The 22645-nt window shown below is 50.4% G+C and overlaps 1 protein-coding gene across 7 annotated transcripts; it reads left to right on the forward strand.

Annotated features, from left to right (window-relative positions):
- Positions 1–8497: 8497 nt before the first annotated feature.
- Positions 8498–20645, forward strand: LOC308572127 (UDP-GlcNAc:betaGal beta-1,3-N-acetylglucosaminyltransferase 7-like). 7 transcript variants are annotated; one of them, XM_081168024.1, is made up of 4 exons: positions 8498–8519; positions 11193–11257; positions 17411–18010; positions 19696–20645. In XM_081168024.1, exons 3-4 carry the CDS (start codon positions 17428–17430, stop codon positions 20127–20129), a joined length of 1017 nt encoding a protein of 338 aa, XP_081024150.1. In that variant the 5' UTR covers positions 8498–8519; positions 11193–11257; positions 17411–17427; the 3' UTR covers positions 20130–20645. The 7 variants fall into 7 exon arrangements, with proteins under 7 accessions (XP_081024150.1, XP_081024151.1, XP_081024149.1 ...); XM_081168025.1 differs by lacking the exon at positions 8498–8519 and adding an exon at positions 14992–15064 and having other exon boundaries at positions 10904–11257; XM_081168027.1 differs by lacking the exons at positions 8498–8519; positions 11193–11257 and adding exons at positions 13079–13585; positions 14992–15064.
- The last annotated feature ends 2000 nt before the right edge of the window (positions 20646–22645 follow it).

The raw sequence follows: 22645 nt of genomic DNA on the forward strand, positions 1-22645 counted from the left end.
CGAGGGCTCCCTTGGACAAAAACAAAGACACCAACCAGGATAACTTGGAGCAAAACAGCAGCCTGTAGGCTTGGCCTTTATTGGAAACTGTCGCGACAGGACTCCCACCCGCAACAAGATGAAGCAAAATGGAAGCCCAGAACAAAAGAAGACCCCAGCTTTTATTAGTTACTAATCCCCCAAACTACACCCCTAAGACTACATCACAACTACATCACAGAAAGGAGGGGTTGAGGGAGGGGTTGTGGAGGTAACCTGAGTGTCCTGTCACCTGGCTGGTTCCCCCTTTCCCCCTCCCCATGAGTACTTTCCAGGTGACAGAGGGGAGTTTGCAGTTTCCTGCCCCCAGAGGGAAGATCTGATCATTGTCCTTTGTTCCAGTCCATGCTGAATCCACTCCCATATGCAAGTTCTTTGTGATCTTGATGGTCTTCTGTCTAGGACCATCAGGGTTGGCATAGCAACTGGGCAGGGCTCCTGTGGATGTGCTGGGATGGTGATTCAGAAAAACCCATGCACCTCCCCCAATCCCCTTTTTTACCAACACCAAAACCAAAACCGGCAGCGCTTAGACTTCGACCGGGGCCCAGCAGCACCCTTCTTGCTGCTTTTCTGGGCAACACCAAAACCAGTGGCACTTTTTCTACCCTACTGGTGGAGCTGATCAAACTCTCTTTGCTCCCACCTATCCCTGTGGAGCTTTCCTTGTCCTCGAGGTACCTTCTTTCGGCCGTTGCTTTTTCTCCGGTCCTTGCAGTGTGTCCACTCAGGAACGGGTGGCAATTCCTCCCACGAACTTGGCAGAATGTGCACTGGAACTGCTGACACGAACCGAGCTGTTCACTGCAGGGACGCCTTGAACCCACATCCCTTATCCTCAGGGAATCTTTTTTTCCTGGCCAATGCACCAAGAAATGTAGCCTTATGAGGCTTTGCCCTCGGGTGGGAAAAATATTGCGCCTGGGAAAGGGAAGTGGGAGTCAACAGACACTCAAGGAATAGTTTCGGAGAAAAGGCTTTTATTTCTACCATCCATGAACTGGTAGAAGGAGCAAGTGTGATAAGTCACAAAAAGCATGCACAAGTTCACAATCATGTGCACAAACATATATACCCCTTTCCAGTTCCCTCCTCCTTTCTCCTCCCTCAGGAGTCCTGCCCCATGCTGAGGTTCCTGAGCATGTACAGAAAGCTGTCTTGGGACTATTGGACTCTTCCCAGGAAAGGGGGAATGAGAAGCCGAGGGGGTTTTCAGCATGTTCAGATATGTTTCAATCTCTTGTTCTGGCATGGTTCCCGGACAGAAAGCAAGTTGCAGTGTGGTTCTTTAGCAAGGCCAGAAGGCATGAGAAAGGCCTGAGAAACAATGGACTGTTCTCTACCTTTGTTACAGCAGAGCGGAATGTTTCTGATGCTTAGCTGCTGAGAAAATGATTTTGAAAAGCTTTGAGAAGCTTTGAGCCTGCTTTGGTGGGGGGGGGGTGACTTCGGGCCTAGGTGAGGTCACCTGTCCTCACCTTCCTTCAAAGGGATTATGGCTGCCCTGTATCAAACCTTCCCCATTTTGTAGTCCTTCCTTCATGGAGTCAAATAAAAGTGGAACAGTGCAGATCCGATGTATGGTTCATTTTCTATGAATTTATAACAGAGGTGTAGTGTATGTAGTGTGTGAGTGTGTGTGTGAAGTTTGTACAAACTGAATGATTGGGGGGGTTTCCTGCTACACTTGAGCATGTGCAGAGTGCATTCCTTTGGCCGGCTTGGCTGTCCCTCCTCTGCCCATTTCTGGGAAGTGGGTCTTTTCCAGAGAAAAAAAGCACCGACAAAGAGTAACAGTTTGCCCAACCCAACAAAGAAGGTGATGACACAAAGCAGCAACTGCCGATTGTATGTTTATTTTTAAAAATACCTGCCAAAATAAATATATGCTCTGATTTAAGGCTGAACAAGAATACACAACTAAGAGTATCGCATGAAAAGCATTTCTCACGCATTCTTACTCAGGGTGAAGGAACATCGGAGCGTAAAATATTTGGATGTGCACGGCTTCACCTACTGGCTAACCTGTAAGGAAATCAGTAGCGTTAACTAACCATCGGCGATCTTGCGGCAACTCATAAAACGCCAACGCAAACAGAAGCGGCTAAAGCCAGGTGCGCTGGAAGCGGTAAGAGCAGGGAAAGTGGAAAGGTGAAGCGAGGGAGGTGTTCTGCTCCATCCAGAAATGTAAATGAGATTTAGATGAGATTCCTAGAATCATAGAATCATAGAGTTGGAAGAGACCACAAGGGCCATCGAGTCCAACCCCCTGCCAAGCAGGAAACCCCATCAGAGCACTCCTGACATATGGTTGTCAAGCCTCTGCATAAAGACCTCCAAAGGAGGAGACTCCACCACACTCCTTGGCAGCAAATTCCACTGTCAAACAGCTCTTACTGTCAGGAAGTTCTTCCTAATGTTTAGGTGGAATCTTCTTTCTTGTAGTTTGGATCCATTGCTCCGTGTCCGCTTCTCTGGAGCAGCAGAAAACAACCTTTCTCCCTCCTCTATGTGACATCCTTTTATATCTTTGAACATGGCTATCATATCACCCCTTAACCTCCTCTTCTCCAGGCTAAACATGCCCAGCTCCCTTAACCGTTCCTCATAAGGCATCGTTTCCAGGCCTTTGACCATTTTGGTTGCCCTCCTCTGGACACGTTCCAGTTGGTCAGTGTCCTTCTTGAACTGTGGTGCCCAGAACTGGACACAGTACTCCAGGTGAGGTCTGACCAGAGCAGAATACAGTGGCACTATTACTTCCCTTGATCTAGATGCTATACTCCTATTGATGCAGCCCAGAATTGCATTGGCTTTTTAAGCTGCCGCGTCACACTGTTGGCTCATGTCAAGTTTGTGGTCAACCAAGGGGTTGGACTTGAAGGGGGGTTGGACTAGATGACCCTCGGGGTCCCATCCGATTCTATGATTCTCTGACACATTCGGGGTATGTGGGTGGATGTGTGCCACCACCTGCTTTGGGAACTGAAGGGGCCAACCATGTTTGGAAGCCTCTGTTGTAAACAAAAATCTGCCCTTTTTTCCCTTATGGGGGTATCCAAGAGCCAGTATAGAGTCCTTACGTTGGTTCCCTATCGGTAGGAGAAAATAACAGAGGCCAAGCAGAGAATATTGAGAAGCAAAGCAGCTAGAAAGCCTGATCTTTCTTGATCTGTTGCAACAGGGTGCTCCCCTCACACGCAGGAGGACGGAGGAGGACCCAGAACAAAGGTGTGCCTGCCCTTATATAGACATTTTAAATTCCCTGCCCTGGAGCTCAAGACCACCCCTCCATACATCATACATACATCCCAGAAGGGGTGTAACCTAAGACCACCCCCCAGATACACCATACCTACATCACAGAAAAGGTGGTCTACAGCAGAAATCTGAGTGACTTGTCTATCTCGTCTGGCAGGTTACCTGTTAATGGTCACTTGATTGGATTGCCTGGGGAGCCTGGCCAGTCTTTTGTAATGATAAATACTTCGTTCCTGAGCCAGGTCACAGGCTCACACCCTATTCATATCTTAAATGTGCCCTTGAGAAAGGATTTGTGAAGGAAAAAGACAACGGGGAGGTTTCCCACTTTGACCTTGCAGAGAAATAATTGAGGTCAATTAGTTCAGGACTTTTTTTTCTGTGGGGTTTTCAGACATGTGGTGTATATATTTATGTACGTGTTTGCTTGGTACATTAATGAACAATTACGACATATCTAAGACCTTAAAATTCTTATCACACCTCCATGTTGGATGAGAACGTGCCCATTTCACAGAATCTGAGTTAGCTTGTTTTGCAGCAGGTGGGGTTCGGAGGGGGAGCCTGATGGGCGGAGCCAGTGATGGGCGGAGTCAGCATCTCCTCTGGCTATTAGGGGGCGGAGCCTTGGCTTTGCACGCCCCTCTCATTTCCTACACCTCCTTGGACAGACAAGGATTTTGCTCTGGGCCTCAGCAGGTGAGTGAGCAGGTGAGCTGGACGCTGCAGCTACAACTCTTGTAGTCAATGGCAGCCTGTCTGTGCTCTGGCCCCCACAATTGGAGGCAGCTGTTATAAGAAAAAACTGCTCCTTTCCCCCCTCATGTAGGTTTTATATTGGTAGGAGAAAATAACAGAGGCCAACGTGAGAATACTGAGAAGCAAAGTGGCTAGTGGCTTCGGACCTGCTTTGGCATGTAAGAACATCCTCTCATCTGCCTGAAATACCGTTTTTACTGGGGTCTAATGTGCCGTTGAAGGTCTATGGTTTCCCCAGTAGTGATGTATGGAAGTGAAAGCTGGACCATAAAGAAGGCTGATCGCCAAAGAATGGATGCTTTTGAATTCTGGTGCTGGAGGAGACTCTGGAGAGTCCCATGGACTGCAAGAAGATCCAACCTCTCCATTCTGAAGGGAATCAGCCCTGAGTGCTCACTGGAAGGACAGATCCTGAAGCTGAGGCTCCAAGACTTTGGCCACCTCATGAGAAGAGAAGACTCCCTGGAAAAGACCCTGATGTTGGGAAAGATGGAGGGCACAAGGAGAAGGGGACGACGGAGGACGAGATGGTGAGACAGTGTTCTTGAAGCTACCAGCATGAGTTTGACCAAACTGCGGGAGGCAGTGGAAGACAGGAGGGCCTGGAATTAAGTACTTAACCTGAGGTACCACTGTATTGTTATGTTGAAATTGTCAATAAAAAAATTAATAAAGAAAAAAAGAAACGTCCCACTTTGCAATTTTAGAATCGGGACGAAACCTGTATAATTTCCATAAGGATTCAGACCTGGGAGATCGCCTGGGCTAAGCAGGCGGAACACCTGCTTGGCATGCAGAAGGCAACTGCCTCAATCTCCAAGCAGGGCAGCCCTGAGACCGAAGGGTCTGGCTCAGCAGCTTCCGAACGCTCGATAATTCAGAGCAGCCTTTCATTTGAACCGTGAGACGGTCCCGGGTTCAAAATCCGGGTAGGAATCGGGCCTGAAGCCTTCAGAGCCTCTGCCAGCCAGTGTGGGCACTCCTGGCCTAGATGAACGCTCAGTGCTCTGACCCAATGCTAGGTCGTTTTTAGGATGCTCTAGTTGTGGTGCTTCGCCCTGCAGATTATACAAGCCGGTCGCCGTTCCCTGGTTGGCACTCCCTCCGCTGCTTGCGGAACAAACACCAGCCACCTGTTGCACCTGTTGCACCTGGCAAATCCTGCAGAGATGTTCCTTTGAGACCAGGCTTGCCCTGATCCGTAAGACCCTCCTTCACGTTTTCGAATCCCCCAGAGGTCTGTTTCCTTGCCCCTTTTATCCATTTCAGTGTGGCTTTTATAATTCTGCCTTTTTATAATTTATAATTTTATAATTATAATTAATTTTAATTTATAATTTTATAATTCTGCCTTTTTTATAGTTCTGCCTGCCTGGTTTTAGCTCGTGCCTTTCGTTGTTACGGAATTGTACAGAAGTGGAGGGTTGTGGGGGTCCCCCAAAGGTCATCCAGCCCAGCCCAATGCAGTGCAGGAATCGCGGCACATGTTTCAATGATACATGGATGGCGTTTTTAAATAAATAAAGCGGCTAGGTTGCACTCTGGTGGAGAGCAACTGGAAGGAGCCCCTGGGGCAATAGAGGGCGATTCCGAAAATGTCACTACTCATAACTTTTTAAGAAGAAGAATTTATTATTTATACCCCGCCCATGTGGCTGGGTTTCCCCAGCCACTCTGAGCGGCTTCCAACAGAATATTAAAATAAAATAGTCTAATAAACATTAAAAGCTTCCCTAAAGAGGGCTGCCTTCAGATGTCTTCTAAAAGTCTGGTAGTTGTTTTTCTCTTTGACATCTGGTGGGAGGGTGTTCTGCAGGGCGGGTGCCACTACCGAGAAGGCCCTCTGCCTGGTTCCCTATAACTTGGCTTCTCGCAGGGAGGGAACCACCAGAAGGCCCTCGGCGCTGGACCTCAGTGTCCAGGCAGAACGATGGGGGTGGAGACGCTCCTTCAGGTATACAGGCCCGAGGCTGTTTAGGGCTTTCAAGGTCAGCACCAACACTTTGAATTGTGCTTGGAAATGTACTGGGAACCAATGTACCGTAGATCTTTCAAGACTGGTGTTATGTGGTCTTGGCAGCCGCTCCCAGTCAACAGTCTGGCTGCCGCATTCTGGATTAATTGTAGTTTCCAGGTCACCTTCAAAGGTAGCCCCACATAGAGCAGCATTGCAGTAGTCCAAGCGGGAGATGACCAGAGCATGCACCACTCTGGTGAGGCAGTCTGTGGGCTGTAGGAATGAAAAATCACGGGAGACGAGAGAGGCAGGTGCAACATGAGGCGTCTCCCTGGGCGGACCCTGAGAGCCTCTTTTATTGAATATTACAAGCATTGCCACAGGTGGGCCTGTGGCTGATTGGTTGATACATACACAAAGAAACTTGTGATTGGTTAACATAAGTACTAAGGCGGGAATTACATGTGAGAGGTGGGGATTACATGTGATCATTTATCATCGATGGAGTAAAGGCTGGGAATCGAAGCTGGAACTAGACAGGCATGAAGCCTCCTAATTAAATTGTAACTAGAGATTAATATGGCACGAAACAATGTAACAATCAAGTTCTGTAGATGTGGTCAGCTAGGCATGGAGAACAGGTCGTGTTGTTTTCCATGCGCTTAGGATGACTGAACAAGGAAAAGAATGTCCTGGTGTTTGGAACAGTTTTGTACAGTTTGTGCAGAAGCAGATTGTAAGCAAGACTTTCCCAGAATGCAAGAGAAAAGAGGAGCAGAAAAGAGGACTTCCCTTTAGTGGGCAGATAGGGTCTCAGCCTGCATACCAGATGGAGCTGGTAAACAGCCGCCCTGGACACAGAATTAACCTGCTCCTCCATGGAGAGCAATTGGTCCAAAATGACTCCCAGGCTGCGCACCTGGTCCTTCAGGGGCACAGTTACCCCATTCAGGACCAAGGAGTCATCCACACCTGCCCACCTCCTGTCCCCTAAAAACACTACTTCTGCCTTCAACCTCAATCTGTTAGCTGCCATCCATCCTCCAACCGCCTCCAGACACTCATACATGACCTTCACCACCTTCACTGGTTCTGATTTAAAAGAGAGGTAGAGCTGGGTATCATCTGCATATTGATGGACACCCAGCCCAACCCCCCTGATGATCTCTCCCAGCGGCTGCATGTAAATGTTGAAAAGCATGGGGGAGAGGACAGAACCCTGAGGCACCCCACAAGTGAGAGCCCAGGGGTCTGAACACTCATCCCCCACAACCACTTTCTGAACACGGCCCAGGAGGAAGGAGCGGAACCACTGCATGACAGTGCCCCCAGCTCCCAGCCCCTCAAGACGGTCCAGAAGGATGTTATGGTCGATAGTGTCAAAGGCCGCTGAGAGATCCAGCAGAACTAGGAAACAACTCTCACCTTTGTCCCTAGCCCGCCGGAGATCATCGACCAGTGCGACCAAGGCAGTTTCAGTCCCATGATGAGGCCTGAATCCCGTCTGGAAGGGATCCAAATGGTCCACATCCTCCAGGCGTGTCTGGAGTTGTTCAGCAACCACTCTCTCAATCACCTTGCCCAAGAATGGAAGATTTGAGACTGGGCGATAGCTGGCCATTGTGGTTGGTCTAGAGATGGTTTTTTAAGAAGTGGTTTAATAACCGCCTCTTTCAGCGGAGGGAAGCATTCACCACCCCACGAAGCCCATCGCCCAGTCCTTCCCGGCTAGCTTTTATAAGCCAGGATGGGCAAGGATCCAGGAGACAGGTGGTTGGTTTCACTCGTCCAAGCAGCCTGTCCACATCCTCGGAGGTAACAGATTAGAATTGATCCCACTCAACTTGACTAGACAGAACTCTAGCACTCTCCTGCCCCGGTCCTGCTCCCACGGTGGCGTCTACCTCTTCCCGAATCTGAGCGACTTTATCTGCAAAAAACTTTGCAAAATCATTGCAGGAGATCATGTGGCCCGTACTGGGCCCAGATGTCGCTGGTGGTTCCGTTAAATTGTGAACCACCTGAAAAAGTCTCCTGCTGCGGTTTTCTGCAGATGCAATAGAGGCAGTGAAGAAAGTCTTATTCGCCGTCGCTACCGCCACTTGGTAGGCTCGACGTTGAGCTCTAACCTGTGTCCGGTCAGCTTCAGAATGAGTTATCCACCACCTGCTGCTCTAGCCATCTCAGTGATTGTTTCATCACCCTCAGATCCGTGGAAAACCACGGGGCTGTCCGGGCTCCATGCAATTGGAGAGGGCGCTTTGGAGCCAAACAGTCAATAGCCCTGGTTAACTCCGCATTCCAGCGGGCCAACAGGGAATCAGCCGAAAGGCCATCAACCTCGGATAAAGCATTCCCTACCACTCTCTGGAAACCATTTGGATCCATTAAGTGGTGGGGGAAGGACTATCCGAATCGGTCCCACCCACGAAAGACAACATTTCAACACCAGCAGAGATTGCAATTGTAAGCAGAGGTTTTTTTGCTTATCAGATGTTCTCAGGTAAGGGAAAATCCAGATTTTTTTTAAATGCTGTGATGTCCATATGGCATTTGGGATCTTGTATTATGGATTGTTTGATGTTGGCTTTTCCAACATTAAATATTTCCCCTCCAGCTTTTCTTGATCCTCCTTTTAGTTTGGTGGGCTTCTGGTCGTAGGCTGTATATTTTGCTATGAATGGACTTCCTCATAAGCATGTGGGTTCTCTGTTGTCGGGGGTTCTTCAGCAGAGGCTAGATGACCACCTGCCAGGGATTCTAACCCTCGATTCCTGCAGGTGCGCAGCCAGGTGTGCAGCCTGGGACTCATTCTGGACTCACCGCTGTCCATGGAGGCACAGGTCAATTCTGTGTCCAGGGCGGCTGTCTGCCAGCTCCATCTGGTACGCAGGATGAGACCCTTCCTGCCCGCGGACTGTCTGGCCAGAGTGGTGCATGCTCTGGTTATCTCCCGCTTGGACTACTGCAACACGCTCTACGTGGGGCTACCTTTGAAGGTGACTCGGAAACTACAACTAATCCAGAATGCGGCAGCTAGACTGGGGACTGGGAGTGGCCGCCGAGACCATATAACACCGGTCTTGAAAGACCTACACTGGCTCCCAGTACGTTTCTGAGCACAATTCAAAGTGTTGGTGCTGACCTTGAAAGCCCTAAACGGCCTCAAAGGCCCAGTAGACCTGAAGGAGCGTCTCCACCCCCATCGTTCTGCCTGGACACGGAGGTCCAGCTCCGAGGGCTGTCTGGCGGTTCCCTCACTGCGAGAAGCCAAGTTACAGAGAACCAGGCAGAGGGTCTTCTCGGTGGTGGCGCCCTCCCTGTGAAACACCCTCCCATCAGATGTCGAGGAAATAAACAACTATCTGACTTTTAGAAGACATCTGAAGGCAGCCCGGTTTAGGGAAGCTTTTAATGTTTGACGCATTACTGCATTTTATTATTCTGTTGGAAGCCGCCCAGAGTGGCTGGGGAAGCCCAGCCAGATGTGTAGGGTATAAATAATAATTTATTATAATATTATTATTGCAGGGGGTTGGACTAGATGACCCACGGGGTCCCTTCCAACTGTACAATTCTGTGGTTCTATGAGTTTTGGGTTCCAGAGTTTTGGGTGTCAGGCACCCATAATTCCTAGGTTTAGTTAGTGTTGGCACATGATCTATCCTTGCAGAGCTAAACTGGAAGTCAAACTCTTAATATTTAAAAAATACGAATAACACCTGACAGTGCACACTCCACAGATAACCAGTCCTTAACCCTTCAAAAATTAGGAAACACCCCTTGAACAAATAGGCCCTTTATTTGAGTTTATAATATTTAGCCTCGGGCTGAGCACTGAGACCCCTTCCGAGCAGATAGCAGGAAGTTATTGAGGAAACCTAAACTTTACAACTTGCAAATCACTCAGAGAAAACCGAATGCAGATTCTGGACTTGGAACAGGGGCCAGTCTGCGTCAATTAAACTGTGACATCAACGTCTTCTCCTTTTCCATAGGCTGCTCCCGGAGGGAAGAGCAAATAGAAGGTATTGCTCAAATAACTCTGAGTGACAGGCTTGTGAACTCTTGAGCATGATCTGTTTTGCGTGCGCAACCCGCCTCGCGATGTAGCTGTGACGTTTGGGGCAGTTTGCGTTGTTGCAGGAATTTGTTAGGGAAACCAGGAACTTGTAAATATTTATTTTGTCTTACTTGACGGGTGGGAGCTGGAGGTCAAGGGAAGGGTGGGGTCAAGCCCTGATACTCAGGTTTCTGTCGCCAGAACCTCCCAATTTGTGATGTATTTGTGATGTGTGCATGATGTAATTTCAGGGGGGGTTGTGGGTTCCTTTGTAAAAGTGATAAAAGTGGAAGCCATCCTTTGTTCTGGGCTTCTTCCTGCTTCTCCCATGTGCTGGGTGTGAGTCCTGTTGCAACAGTCGTTTGAATAAAGACCAGGCCTACTGGCTGCTGTTTCGCTCCTCTATTCCTGGACGGTGTCTTTGTTTGGTCATCCAAGTGAGCCCAAGGATTTTCCTATAACATTGTAAAACAGGGAGGGGAACATAAAGGCCTGCCTTGCTTTCCTTTCAGTCGGTAGAGCATGAGACTCTCAATCTTAAGTTCGCGGGTTCGAGACCCACATGGAGCAAAAGATTTATGCGTTGCAGCGGGGCTGGGCTAGACGACCGCTGGGTCCCTTCCCAGCTCCACAATTCGGTGACTTTTCTCCGACCCACAATGAACAATGACGGGGATCCTTGAGGCACTGCTCTGGCCTGATCCAGCAACTTCCTCCCTTCCAGCTATTAAGGGCCCATTCAGGCACCATTCGTTCTCCATCCCGCGGCCATTTCCCGGCAAGGGAGAGAATTGCAAATCATATTATCGTATTACAGCTCGCTTGCTTGGACCCTTTCCAGAATCTTATTGAGTTGATTTTAGCGAAGAGGTGAGGCTAAGAAGGCTCCGTATTTGCAAAAGGATTGGGTGCTGCTTCTGCTGTGCTTTCCAGAAAAGTTGGGTGTCTGCAAGCAGTAGAAGGCAGTCCTGGTGGGACCCCTCACCTGGGACTGGTAGGGCAGAAGGCAAGGAGGCCAACAGGAGGTGGCGCCAAACCCAGGAACGGGCAGCCAGGGCAACTCACCCTTGTTCTCTTGCCCCCACCTTTCCCCCTCCCTTCCTCTTCTACAAGGGGGACGCCAAGACGGAGGAAGAAAAGGAAAAAGGCGGCAGCCAGGCTCACACCTTCGACTCGCTGTGAGTAGAATCCAAAAATGGCAGAGCTGAAAGGGACCCCTGAGGGTCATCCATCCCAACCCCCTCTGCAATGCAAGAATCCCTGCTAATAATAATAAATTTTACTTATACCCCGCCCTCCCCGGCCAAAGCCGGGCTCAGGGCGGCTAACACCAGTAAAATTACAATGGAGGGGACGGACAAAAAAACAACAACCCATTTTAAAATACAGGTTAAAATGCAACTTAAAATGCAGCCTCGTTTTAAAAGTCAAAGCCATAAGGGGAGGGAAACATAAGGGTCAGACTGAGTCCAAACCAAAGGCCTGGTGGAACAGCTCTGTCTTGCAGGCCCTGCGGAAAGATGTCAAGTCCCGCAGGGCCCTGGTCTCTTGTGACAGAGCGTTCCACCAAGTCGGGGCCAGTACTGAAAAGGCCCTGGCCCTAGTTGCAGTGGCGTAGCGTGGGGGGTGCCAGGGGTGCCGGCCGCACCGGGCGCAACATTTGGGGGGGGCGCGTTTGGCCGGCCCTCCTCGAGGAAGCAGGAACCCCACTGTCCTCGGACCTCCTCCGAAGCCTGGCGGTGGGGCGGAGAGACCTTCTCCCCCGCCAGCCTTCGGATGGCTGTCCTGAAGACTTGTGGTGGGAGCAGTGGCGTAGTGTGGGGGGTGCAGGGGGGCCTGCTGCACCTGGCGCAACATCTGGGGGGGGCGCAGAAGAGACTGGAGTGCTAAAATCCACGGGTTAGGGGGCGCAAATTATTTGCCTTGCCCCGGGTGCTGAGAACCCACGCTACGCCACTGCCTAGTTGAGACCAATCTAACCACCTTGCGACCTGGGACCTCCAAGGTGTTGTCATTTGTGGACCTTAAGGCCCTCTGCGGGGCATACCAGGAGAGGCGGTCCTGTAGGTACGTGGGTCCTAGGCCGCATAGGGCTTTAAAGGTCAAAACCAGCACCTTAAACCTGACCCTGTACTCCACCGGGAGCCAGTGCAGTTGGAAAAGCACTGGGTGAATGTGATTCCGCGGCAAGGACCCCGTAAGGAGTCTCGCCGCGGCATTCTGCACCCGCTGGAGTTTCTGGGTCAGCTTCAAGGGCAGCCCCACGTAGAGCGAGTTACAGTAGTCAAACCTGGAGGTGACCGTCGCATGGATCACTGTGGCCAGATCAGGGCGAGAAAGGAAAGGGACCAACTGCTTGATACGGTGGAGATGGAAAAATGCCGCCTTTGCTGCGGCTGCAACCTGTGCCTCCATGGAAAGGGAGGCGTTGAAGGTTGCACCCAAGCTCTTGACAGAAGGCGCTGGCACTAATTGAGCCCCCGCGAGAGATGGGAGTTGGTCCCCCAATCCCATGTCGTCCCGACCCAGCCGGAGGACCTCTGTCTTCGAAGGATTTAATTTCAACCGGCTCCCACGCAGCCGTCCAGCCACAGCTTCCAAGCATCTGGTCAGTGTGTCCGGGGCCGAGTCAGGGCGGCCGTCCATCAACAGATAGAGTTGGGTGTCATCAGCATATTGATGACAACCTAGCCCAAAGCTCCAGACAATCTGGGCAAGGGGGCATATGTTGTTGTTTAGTCGTTTAGTCGTGTCCGCCTCTTGGTGACCCCCTGGACCAGAGCACGCCAGGCACTCCTGTCTTCCACTGCCTCCCGCAGCTTGGTCAGACTCATGCTGGCAGCTTCGAGAACACTGTCCCACCATCTCGTCTCTGTCGTCCCCTTCCCCTTGTGCCCTCCATCTTTCCCAACATCAGGGTCTTTTCCAGGGAGTCTTCTCTTCTCATGAGGTGTCCAAAGTCTTGGAGCCTCAGCTTCAGGATCTGTCCTTCCAGTGAGCACTCAGGGCTGATTTCCTTCAGAATGGAGAGGTTTGATCTTCTTGCAGTCCATGGGACTCTCAAGAGTCTCCTCCAGCACCAGAATTCAAAAGCATCAATAAAGATATTAAAAAGCATCGGGGAAAGGATTGCGCCCTGTGGGACTCCACACACCAAGGAGTGCCGCAGCGACAACTCCCTCCCTAGCACCGCTCTCTGTCCCCGACCAGAGATAAAAGAGCACCGCCGTTGTTGGACTGTGCCCTGAATGCCAACGTCAGCAAGGCGTTGGCCCAAAAGTTTGTGATCGACCTTGTCGAAGGCTGCTGACAGATCTAAGAGAATCAGCAGTCCCGACCCACCTCGATCCAGCTGTCTACGGAGATCATCTGTTAGGGCGACCAAAGCCGCCTCGGTCCCGTAACCAGGGCGAAAGCCGGACTGAAATGGGTCCAAACTGAGACGATGTTTCATCCGGAAATCTACCTAACTGTTTGGCAGCTGCTCTCTCAGTTACCTTACCCAGGTACGGAAGATTCGAAACCGGGCGGTAATTGGATAGATCTAAGGGATGCGGGTGGCGCTGTGGGTTAAACCACAGATCCTTATAGAATCATAGAATCATAGAGTTGGAAGAGACCACAAGGGCCATCGAGTCCAACCCCCTGCCAAGCAGGAAACACCATCAAAGCACTCCTGACATATGGTTGTCAAGCCTCTGCTTAAAGACCTCCAAAGTAGGAGACTCCACCACACTCCTTGGCAGCAAATTCCACTGTCAAACAGCTCTTACTGTCAGGAAGTTCTTCCTAATGTTTAGGTGGAATCTTCTTTCTTGTAGTTTGGATCCATTGCTCCGTGTCCGCTTCTCTGGAGCAGCAGAAAACAACCTTTCTCCCTCCTCTATGTGACATCCTTTTATATATTTGAACATGGCTATCATATCACCCCTTAACCTCCTCTTCTCCAGGCTAAACATGCCCAGCTCCCTTAGCCGTTCCTCATAAGGCATCGTTTCCAGGCCTTTGACCATTTTGGTTGCCCTCCTCTGGACACGTTCCAGTTTGTCAGTGTCCTTCTTGAACTGTGGTGCCCAGAACTGGACACAGTACTCCAGGTGAGATCCTTGGGCTTGCCGATTTGAATCCCGCGACGGGGTGAGCTCCTGTTGCTCGGTCCCTGCTCCTGCCAACCTAGCAGTTCAAAAGCACATCAAAGTGCAAGTAGATAAATAGGTACCACTCCAGCGGGAAGGTAAACGGCGTTTCCGTGTGCTGCTCTGGTTGGCCAGAAGCGGCTTAGTCCTGCTGGCCACATGACCCGGAAGCTGTACGCCGGCTCCCTCACCCAATAAAGCGAGATGAGCGCTGCAACCCCAGAGTCGGCCACGAATGGACCTAATGGTCAGGGGTCCCTTTACCTTTAAAGGATCTAGGGATGTTTTCTTTAAGAGCGGACGCACCACTGCTTCCTTCTACTCCCGGGAAACAGCTCTTCCTGATGTTCAGGCGGAATTTCCTTTCTTGCGATTTGCATCCGTTGGTTCGGGTTTGCTCCCTCCTCCACGAGAAAGCCTTTCGGATACCATCTCCCCCTCCTCTTGTCGAGGCGAAATAAACCCAGCTCCTTCGACCGTTCCTCATAGGGCTTGGTTTCCAGACCCTTTTATCATCTCGGTCAAACCTCCAGCTTGTCGATCTCCTTCTTAAACTGGGGTGCCCAGAACGAGACACAGGATTCCAGGTGGCGTTTGTCCAAGGCGCCTAAATTGCACAGAAGAAACAGCTCTTTGCTTTGCTGTGCGTAGATCATAATAGGTCGTTAGACTGGTCCAACCGCAGGCACTGAGACTTCCTGCCACTTTGAGATTTACTTTCTTTCTCACAATGAATAATCTGAATAATCGTTCTCCCTCCCATGACATCCTTTCAGTCAAAAACGGACGGCAGCGAAGAGAACATCTGCTTCCTCCTCAAGGCCTCTCCTCGAAAACACAAGTAGGCCGGTAAGCTCCAACTTTCACAGAATTGTAGGCTTGCAAGGGACCCCTGGGGGTCATCCAGCCTGACCCCCTGCAATGCGGGGATCGCAGCTGGAGAATCCCTGACGGGAAGCCACCCGGCCTCTGATAAAACATGAAGGAGAGGTCTGCTCTGCTTTTGAACTCTGCATGGCAAGGGGTTCCCCAGGGAAATAAGACAGAGTCAAAGCAGAGCCCCCTTGCAAAACCTCGGCTCCTCGGCACGTAATTAGACTGTGGAACTCCCTGCCACATGAGGGCCACGAACTTAGATGGCTTTGAAAGAGGACTGGACAAATTCATGGAGGGGGAGAGGGCTATCGACGGCTACAGGCCAGGTTGGTTCTGAATGCCAGTTGCTGGAAACGGCAGGCGGGGAGAGCGGTCTCGTGTTCGAATCCTGACTGCAGGCGTCTTTTTGGCCCCTGTGAGAAGAGGGTGGTCTGCTTTTACAGTAATTATCGGTATGTTTTAAACAGAATTTATGTACGAATATAGTTTTAATCGGTGCTTTTTTCCCCTGGGGGGACGCATACCCGTAGACATTTTTTGAATCTAAGTTTGGCCTCATTGAGAGGTGCCGTTTCTACGGGGATATACGCTCGGTATTTATCACTCCTGTTGTACAAAAATCTCCAAATGGGTCCAAACTCCAATGTCTAAAACTCCTGGTAGAGGGCAAGGATCTAGAGATCACGCTAAGGGTGGCCAAATTCTGTGCGACTGCCATAAAACTTAGGGAACAAGCTGTACTACTAAAACGATTAAGGTTTTAAATGACTATTTTAGGTTATATTTTAGTGATCAAGATAGAATATATATTTTTTAACTGCTGCTATATCTGAATTGTCTCCGTTATACCCAATTGCAATTCAATGTATTCCTGTTGCGTTTTATGATTTTCCTGATATTGTAAGTGAGCCGGAACTGGTCTGTGACCGTAATAATAAAATTCTATTCTATTCATTGAGGGGCAGTATTTCAATATGAGCAGAAATAAATTAGAGTCCCCCTAAACATTTTTTTAAAAAAGCAAAAAAAAAAAAAGCACTGGTTTTAATTCTATCAATGTTTAATTGTCTTTTCATGACAGATTTACCCCCATATTTTTAGCCTGTTCCTGTTTGTGTCTGTAAGCAGCCCTCCCGTCAGGGGGAAAATTCAGGGTATAAATAAATATATAATAACGATAATAGCAGTAATAACTGGCCTAAGTCCACCGCAGCTCCCTAACGGGCCTCCGTTTAAGGAACCCTCCCTTTCCTGCGATTTCCAGAAACCGGCGTTCAGAAAAGCGTTGCTTCCTCCGACTGTGGAGGCAGAGGAAAGTCATTCTGGCTAGTAGACAGCAATGGCCCTCTCTTCCTCTGCGAATTTGCCCAAATCTCTTTTGAAGCCACTCAGGTCGGCATACTGAGGCAGGGAGTTCCGCAGTTCAACCCTGCGCCGCACGAAGAAGGACAGAGAGCGAAAGGGACAGGTGATTTACAATGAGTTGAAAAATACATATTCTATTTTTTTATATAATTTTTTATTAGTTTTTTTAACATATCATTTCCAACAATCATATAACATAACTTCTCTTATACAATTTTTAGTCTTCCGTCAACAACCTCTGATGATTTTTCGTTCTTTATTGCTTATTCTGCATTTCTTAACTTCTCTATCGCTCTTAATTATCATTAACTAGTAATTCTCCTCATAGTCTTTCTTCAATATATTCTTGCAATAACTTCTCTATTACTCGTAATTATCATTAACTAATAATTATCCTCATAGTCTTTCTTGCAATATTTCAGATAGCCCTCCTTACAAAACTTATTGCAGTCCTACTAGCGTAATCTGTTCATTACAATTACTTTCCAAATAGTCCGTATATTTACTAGGTTCTCGCTGTTATCTCTGGTGTCCTGCCTCGTGGGAACCCACCTACACTTCAGGGACATTCCGGGATCAAATCAGAAACCGGCTTCTCTAATAATAATAATAATTATTATTATTTCTCCAGCTACTCTGGGCGGCTTCCAACAGAACACTAAAATACAGTAGCCTATTAAACATTAAAAGCTTCCCTAAACAGGGCTGCCTTCAGATGTCGTCTAAAAGTCTGGTAGTTGTTTTTTTTTTTTTTTGACATCCGGTGCTAGGGCGTTCCACAGGGCGGGTGCCACCACTGAGAAGGCCCTGTGCCTGGTTCCGCTGTAACTCGCAGCGACGTCTCTGGGAAATGGGGACTGTGGTCTGGGATCGGGCCTGGTTCCTACGGGGGCGCAAGAGCACCCACAGTCCCCGCTAACTGACCCACTGCTGCCTCCTCCTTTTTCTGGACAGGTTTCCCCCGCCTCAGGATGCGAAAGACCCACATACTCTGTATTGTGATTCTTGGCAGCTTCCTGACCATCGCTGCCTTGCACTTGCAGCTCACCCGCATGGCACGCCAGTGGGTGCCCTCGCCCTGTGCCTGTTGCGCCACCTTCCAGCCCCCGCCGCTGGCCAACGCCACCACTCTGAGCGACGGCACCTACACCTACCGCCTCGACCCGGGCATCTACAATGACCTCTTCCCACACCTGCAGCAATATCGGTGCCGGCAGCTCACCTGCGAGCAGAGCTGGTGCCCGGAGGCCTCTGCCGCCCCACTGCTTCTCCTGGCCATCAAGTCCCACCCGGGGTCCAGCGCAAGGAGGGCAGCCCTGCGGCGCACCTGGGTGCGGCCGCGGGAGATGGGGGGCTTCCGGATCCGACATGTGTTCCTGATGGCCATGTCGCCCAACCAGAAGGAGATGAACCTGGCGACGGAGGAGAACGAGGAGTTTGGGGACATCATGTTGTGGGATTTCATGGAGTCGCACCACAACCTGTCCCTGAAGGAACGATGTTTCCTGCAGTGGGTACACAGCAGCTGCCCAGGTGTGGCTTACATCTTCAAAGGTACGTCATGGGCTGGCTGGGGGCCCAAGGTGCAGGGCAGGTGTGCCGGGAAGGAGGCCTGGCTCTTAGGCAGGAAGAAGCAGATGCGCGAAGATAGGATAGGGGCCACCTGGCTTACTATCAGCGCATGGGTAGAGGATCTAGGCGTCAAGCTGAACGTGAGCCAGCAGTGTGATGCAGCAGCAAAAAAGGCTAATGCTATCCCAGGCTGCGGGACGTGGGTGGCACTGTGGGTTAAACCACAGAGCCTAGGACTTGCCAATCAGAAGATCAGCGGTTCGAATCCCCACGAAGGGGTGAGCTCCCGTTGCTCGGTCCCTGCTCCTGCCAACCTAGCAGTTCGAAGGCACGTCAAAGTGCAAGTAGATAAATAGGTACCACTCCAGCGAGAAGGTAAACGGCGTTTCCGTGTGCTGCTCTGGTTTGCCAGAAGCACCTGCTTACGATACGATATGATACGATACGATACGATACGATAAGCTTTATTGTCATTGTCCCATACAGAACAACGAAATTGAAAAAATCTACATCAGACATTCAAAAACCAACAAGCCTGCTATCCCAGCTGTGTGAGTGTCTGGAGGCAGTTGGAGGATGGATGGGGGCTAACAGATTGAGGTTGAATCCTGACAAGACAGAAGTACTGTTTTTGGGGGACAGGAGGCGGGCAGGTGTGGGGGACTCCCTGGTCCTGAATGGGGCAACTGTGCCCCTGAAGGACCAGGTGCGCAGCCTGGGAATCATTTTGGACTCACCGCTGTCCATGGAGGTGCAGGTCAGTTCTGTGTCCAGGGCAGCTGTCTACCAGCTCCATCTGGTACGCAGGATGAGACCCTCCCTGCCCGCAGACTGTCTCGCCAGAGTGGTGCATGCTCTGGTTATCTCCCGCCTGGACTACTGCCATGCGCTCTACGTGGGGCTACCTTTGAAGGTGACCCGGAAACTGCAATTAATCCAGAATGCGGCAGCTAGACTGGTGACTGGGGGCGGCTGCTGGGACCACATAACACCGGTCCTGAGAGAACTTCTTTGGCTCCCAGGACGTTTCCGAGCACAATTCAAAGTGTTGGTGCTTACCTTGAAAGCCCTAAATGGCCCCAAAGGCCCAGTAGACCTGAAGGAGCGTCTCCACCCCCATCGTCCAGCCCGGACACTGAGGTCCAGCTCCAAGGGCCTTCTGGCGGTTCCCTCCCTGCGAGAAGTGAGGTTGCAGGGAACCAGGCAGAGGGCCTTCTCGGTAGTGACGCCCTCCCTGTGGAACGCCCTCCCACCAGATGTCAAGGAAATAAACAACTATCTGACTTTTAGAACACATCAGAAGGCATCCCTGTACAAGAAGTTTTGAATGCTTGACGTCTTCTTTTGTTTTAATTTGTTGGAAGTCCGCCCAGAATGGCTGAGGTCACCCAGTTAATATTTAATGCTGTATTGTTTTTAACACTCGATTGGGAGCCGCCCAGGGTGGCTGGGGAAACTCAGCCAGATGGGCAGGGTATAAATAATATATTATTATTATTATTATTATTATTATTATTATTATTATTATTATTATTAGAAGCCGGTTTCTGATTTGATCCCGGAATGTAGGTGGGTTCTCATAAGGCAGGACGCCACAGATATTATTATTATTATTATTATTATTATTATTATTATTATTATTATACTGAAGCACTGTTGTTTTCCAGGGGACGATGACCTCTTTGTGAACCTGCCGGCACTGACCGAGTACCTGGCTCAGACCCCCAACGCCTCCCACTTCATCCATGGGAACATCCAGCGCCACTCAGCTGTGATAAGGACAGGGAAGTACGGCGTCTCCACTGCCCTCTACTCGCAGCGATACTACCCCAACTTTGCCTCCGGTGGGGGCTTCATAGTGCCCGGCCCCCTGATCCCTGCCCTACATCAGGCGTCCCTGGAGCTCCCAGTCTTCCCCCTGGACGACGTCTACATGGCATTCCTAACTCTGGCTGCCGGGATCCCCCACAGACACGACAAGCGCTTCAAAGTGTGGGGCATCCCCAAAGACGAGATTGCGTTGTACCGGGACTCCCTGACGGTGCACGGGAGCTCGATAGAAAGGATGGAGGAGGTGTGGCACGAGCTCTGGGTCAGCTGAGTGGCGGCCGCCCGTCTGTGCATACCTGTCAACTGTCCCTTCTTTGGCGGGACAGTCCCTCATCCCAGCGCCGTGTCCTGCTGCTGTCACTTATTGATGATGTCCCTTAAATTTCCCGGGTTTCAAAGGAAGCAGCTCCTCTCCCTCCCTCCCAGCCAGGGAGGCTCCAACTGTGTTGCTTGGTTGCCCGGCCTGACCCCCTCTGGCCTCCTCTCACCAGCCTCGGCCCCCGGGAGCCCCTCCCCGCCGGGACTGGCGGGAGCCTCGGGCCCTTCCACCGCCATCCTCCTTGCGGCCGCCGAACTGAGCCTCTCTGCCTGGGGTACCATCTTCGTAACTTGGACTTCGTTTTGCGTGAAAAGTGGTTGCTGCTTGTAGTTATTTAATTGCAGTGTTTCATCAGCTTGAACAGCAACCTTTGGAAACGAAGGGCTAAAAACTGGCGCTGCTCTCCAAAATTATCTGGTCCTTTTAAACTTTGTATTTCAGGTGGCTGACTAAAATCCCTTATTTTTGCTGCTGGTCCCTTATTTTCGAGGCTGCTGGTCCCTTATTTTCAAATCTGTAAGTTGACAGCTATGCATCTGTGTCCGAGCCCTGGGGACGGAAGGCATTGGGGGGCCAGCCTCTCTCGCGATCCCGAGCTGGACAGTCTGCTCCCAGGGGCATCGGACGTCTCGCAGAGGCTCACCGTGCCACCCTCAGACGCTAGGAAGGATCCGCATGGCCGTTGCTGCATTGGCCTGCTCCTCAGAAGGGCCAGTTAGTAATAGTAATTTATTATTTGTACCCCGCCCGTCTGGCTGGGTTTCCCCAGCCACTCTGGGCGGCTTCCGACAAAGATTTAAAATACATTAAAATGTCACACATTAAAAACTTCCCTGAACAGGGCTGCCTTCAGATGTCTTCTAAAAGTCAGGTAGTTGTTTATTTCCTTGACATCTGAAGGGAGGGTGTTCCCACAGGGCGGGCGCCACCACCGAGAAGGCCCTGCTTGGTTCCCTGTAGCTCAGCTTCTCGCTGGGAGGGAACCGCCAGAAGGCCCTCGGTGCTGGACCTCAGTGTCCTACCTACGCAGACTAGATTGGACAAAGTTTCGCCTGCACACCCTACGTGCAAAGCACATTCCCACCTCCCCTGGGAACAGCGCATGTTTGTACAGGTGGGGCCTGCACACAGCCCAAAACATTGCACCATGTTGGGGGAGGCTGCCGTAGACAGCTCCAGAAACGATTTGTCTGATCCTGTCGCTTGTGGGCGACACGAAACCGGACTTTTCCTCAATCTTCAGGCACAAAATAGATGCCCTGAATCCATTCTCCCTTTGCCCTGTGTAAAATGAGGAGGAATACACCTGGAGAATATTAATGTTACAAGGGGAAGGTTGGTGTTTCCATGCGTGGCCTAACTGGCGACTGCGCTGACTGCAGTGTGACGACAGCATTACGTTTTTATGCATATGGCAAGATACATACCTCTTGAGTGCATTGAGTCATCCCAGTCTCTGAGAGGTACAAGACTCCAGGGGTTTTTGGTTCTTAGCCAGGGTTCAGTTTCCAGGGAACAAGGGACAGACAGTGGAGACATTGGTGTCTTTAGGATAAACCAGGGGTGGGCAACCTAAGGCCCGGGGGCCGGATCCGGCCCAATCGCCTTCTCAGTCCGGCCTGCAGACGGTCAGTGAATCAGCGTGTTTTTACATGAGTAGAATGTGTGCTTTTATTTAAAATGCACCTCTGGGTTATTCATGGGGCATAGGAATTCGTTCATAATTTTTTTCCCAAAAAAAATCCAGCCCACCACATGGTCTGAGGGACGGTGGAACAGCCCACAACTGAAAAAGGTTGAAATAAACGATTTATTTGCATACATATATAACAACCTGGCTGCTCTGGTTTGCCAGAAGCACCTGCTTACGATACGATATGATACGATACGATAAGCTTTATTGTCATTGTCCCATACAGAACAACGAAATTGAAAAAATCTACATCAGACATTCAAAAACCAACAAGCCTGCTATCCCAGCTATCTCAACCTGGTTAGCCCCCTAAAAACTCTGTTACCCCATAATTAAATACAATATACTCCCATAGAGACTCCTTAAAAGGTAAAGGTAAAGGGACCCCTGACCATTAGGTCCAGTTGTGGCCAACTCTGGGGTTGCGGCGCTCATCTCACTTTACTGGCCGAGGGAGCTGGCGTGCAGCTTCCAGGCCATGTGGCCAGCAGGACTAAGCCACTTCTGGTGAACCAGAGCAGCTCACGGAAATGCTGTTCACCTTCCCGCTGGAGCGGTACCTATTTATCTACTTGCACTTCGTGCTTTCGAACTGCTAGGTTGGCAGGAGCAGGGACCGAGCAACGGGAGCTCACCCCATCGCGGGGATTCGAACCACCAACCTTCTGATTGGCAAGTCCTAGGATCTGTGGTTTAACCTACAGCGCCAACCGCGTCCCAGAGACTCCTTACACTGTGTTTAAAACCAAAATCGCATTTGGATAGAAACTGTTTC

Source organism: Podarcis bocagei (genome assembly GCF_964188305.1).
Source record: "Podarcis bocagei genome assembly, chromosome: 13".
NCBI classification, from domain to species: Eukaryota; Metazoa; Chordata; class Lepidosauria; order Squamata; family Lacertidae; genus Podarcis; species Podarcis bocagei.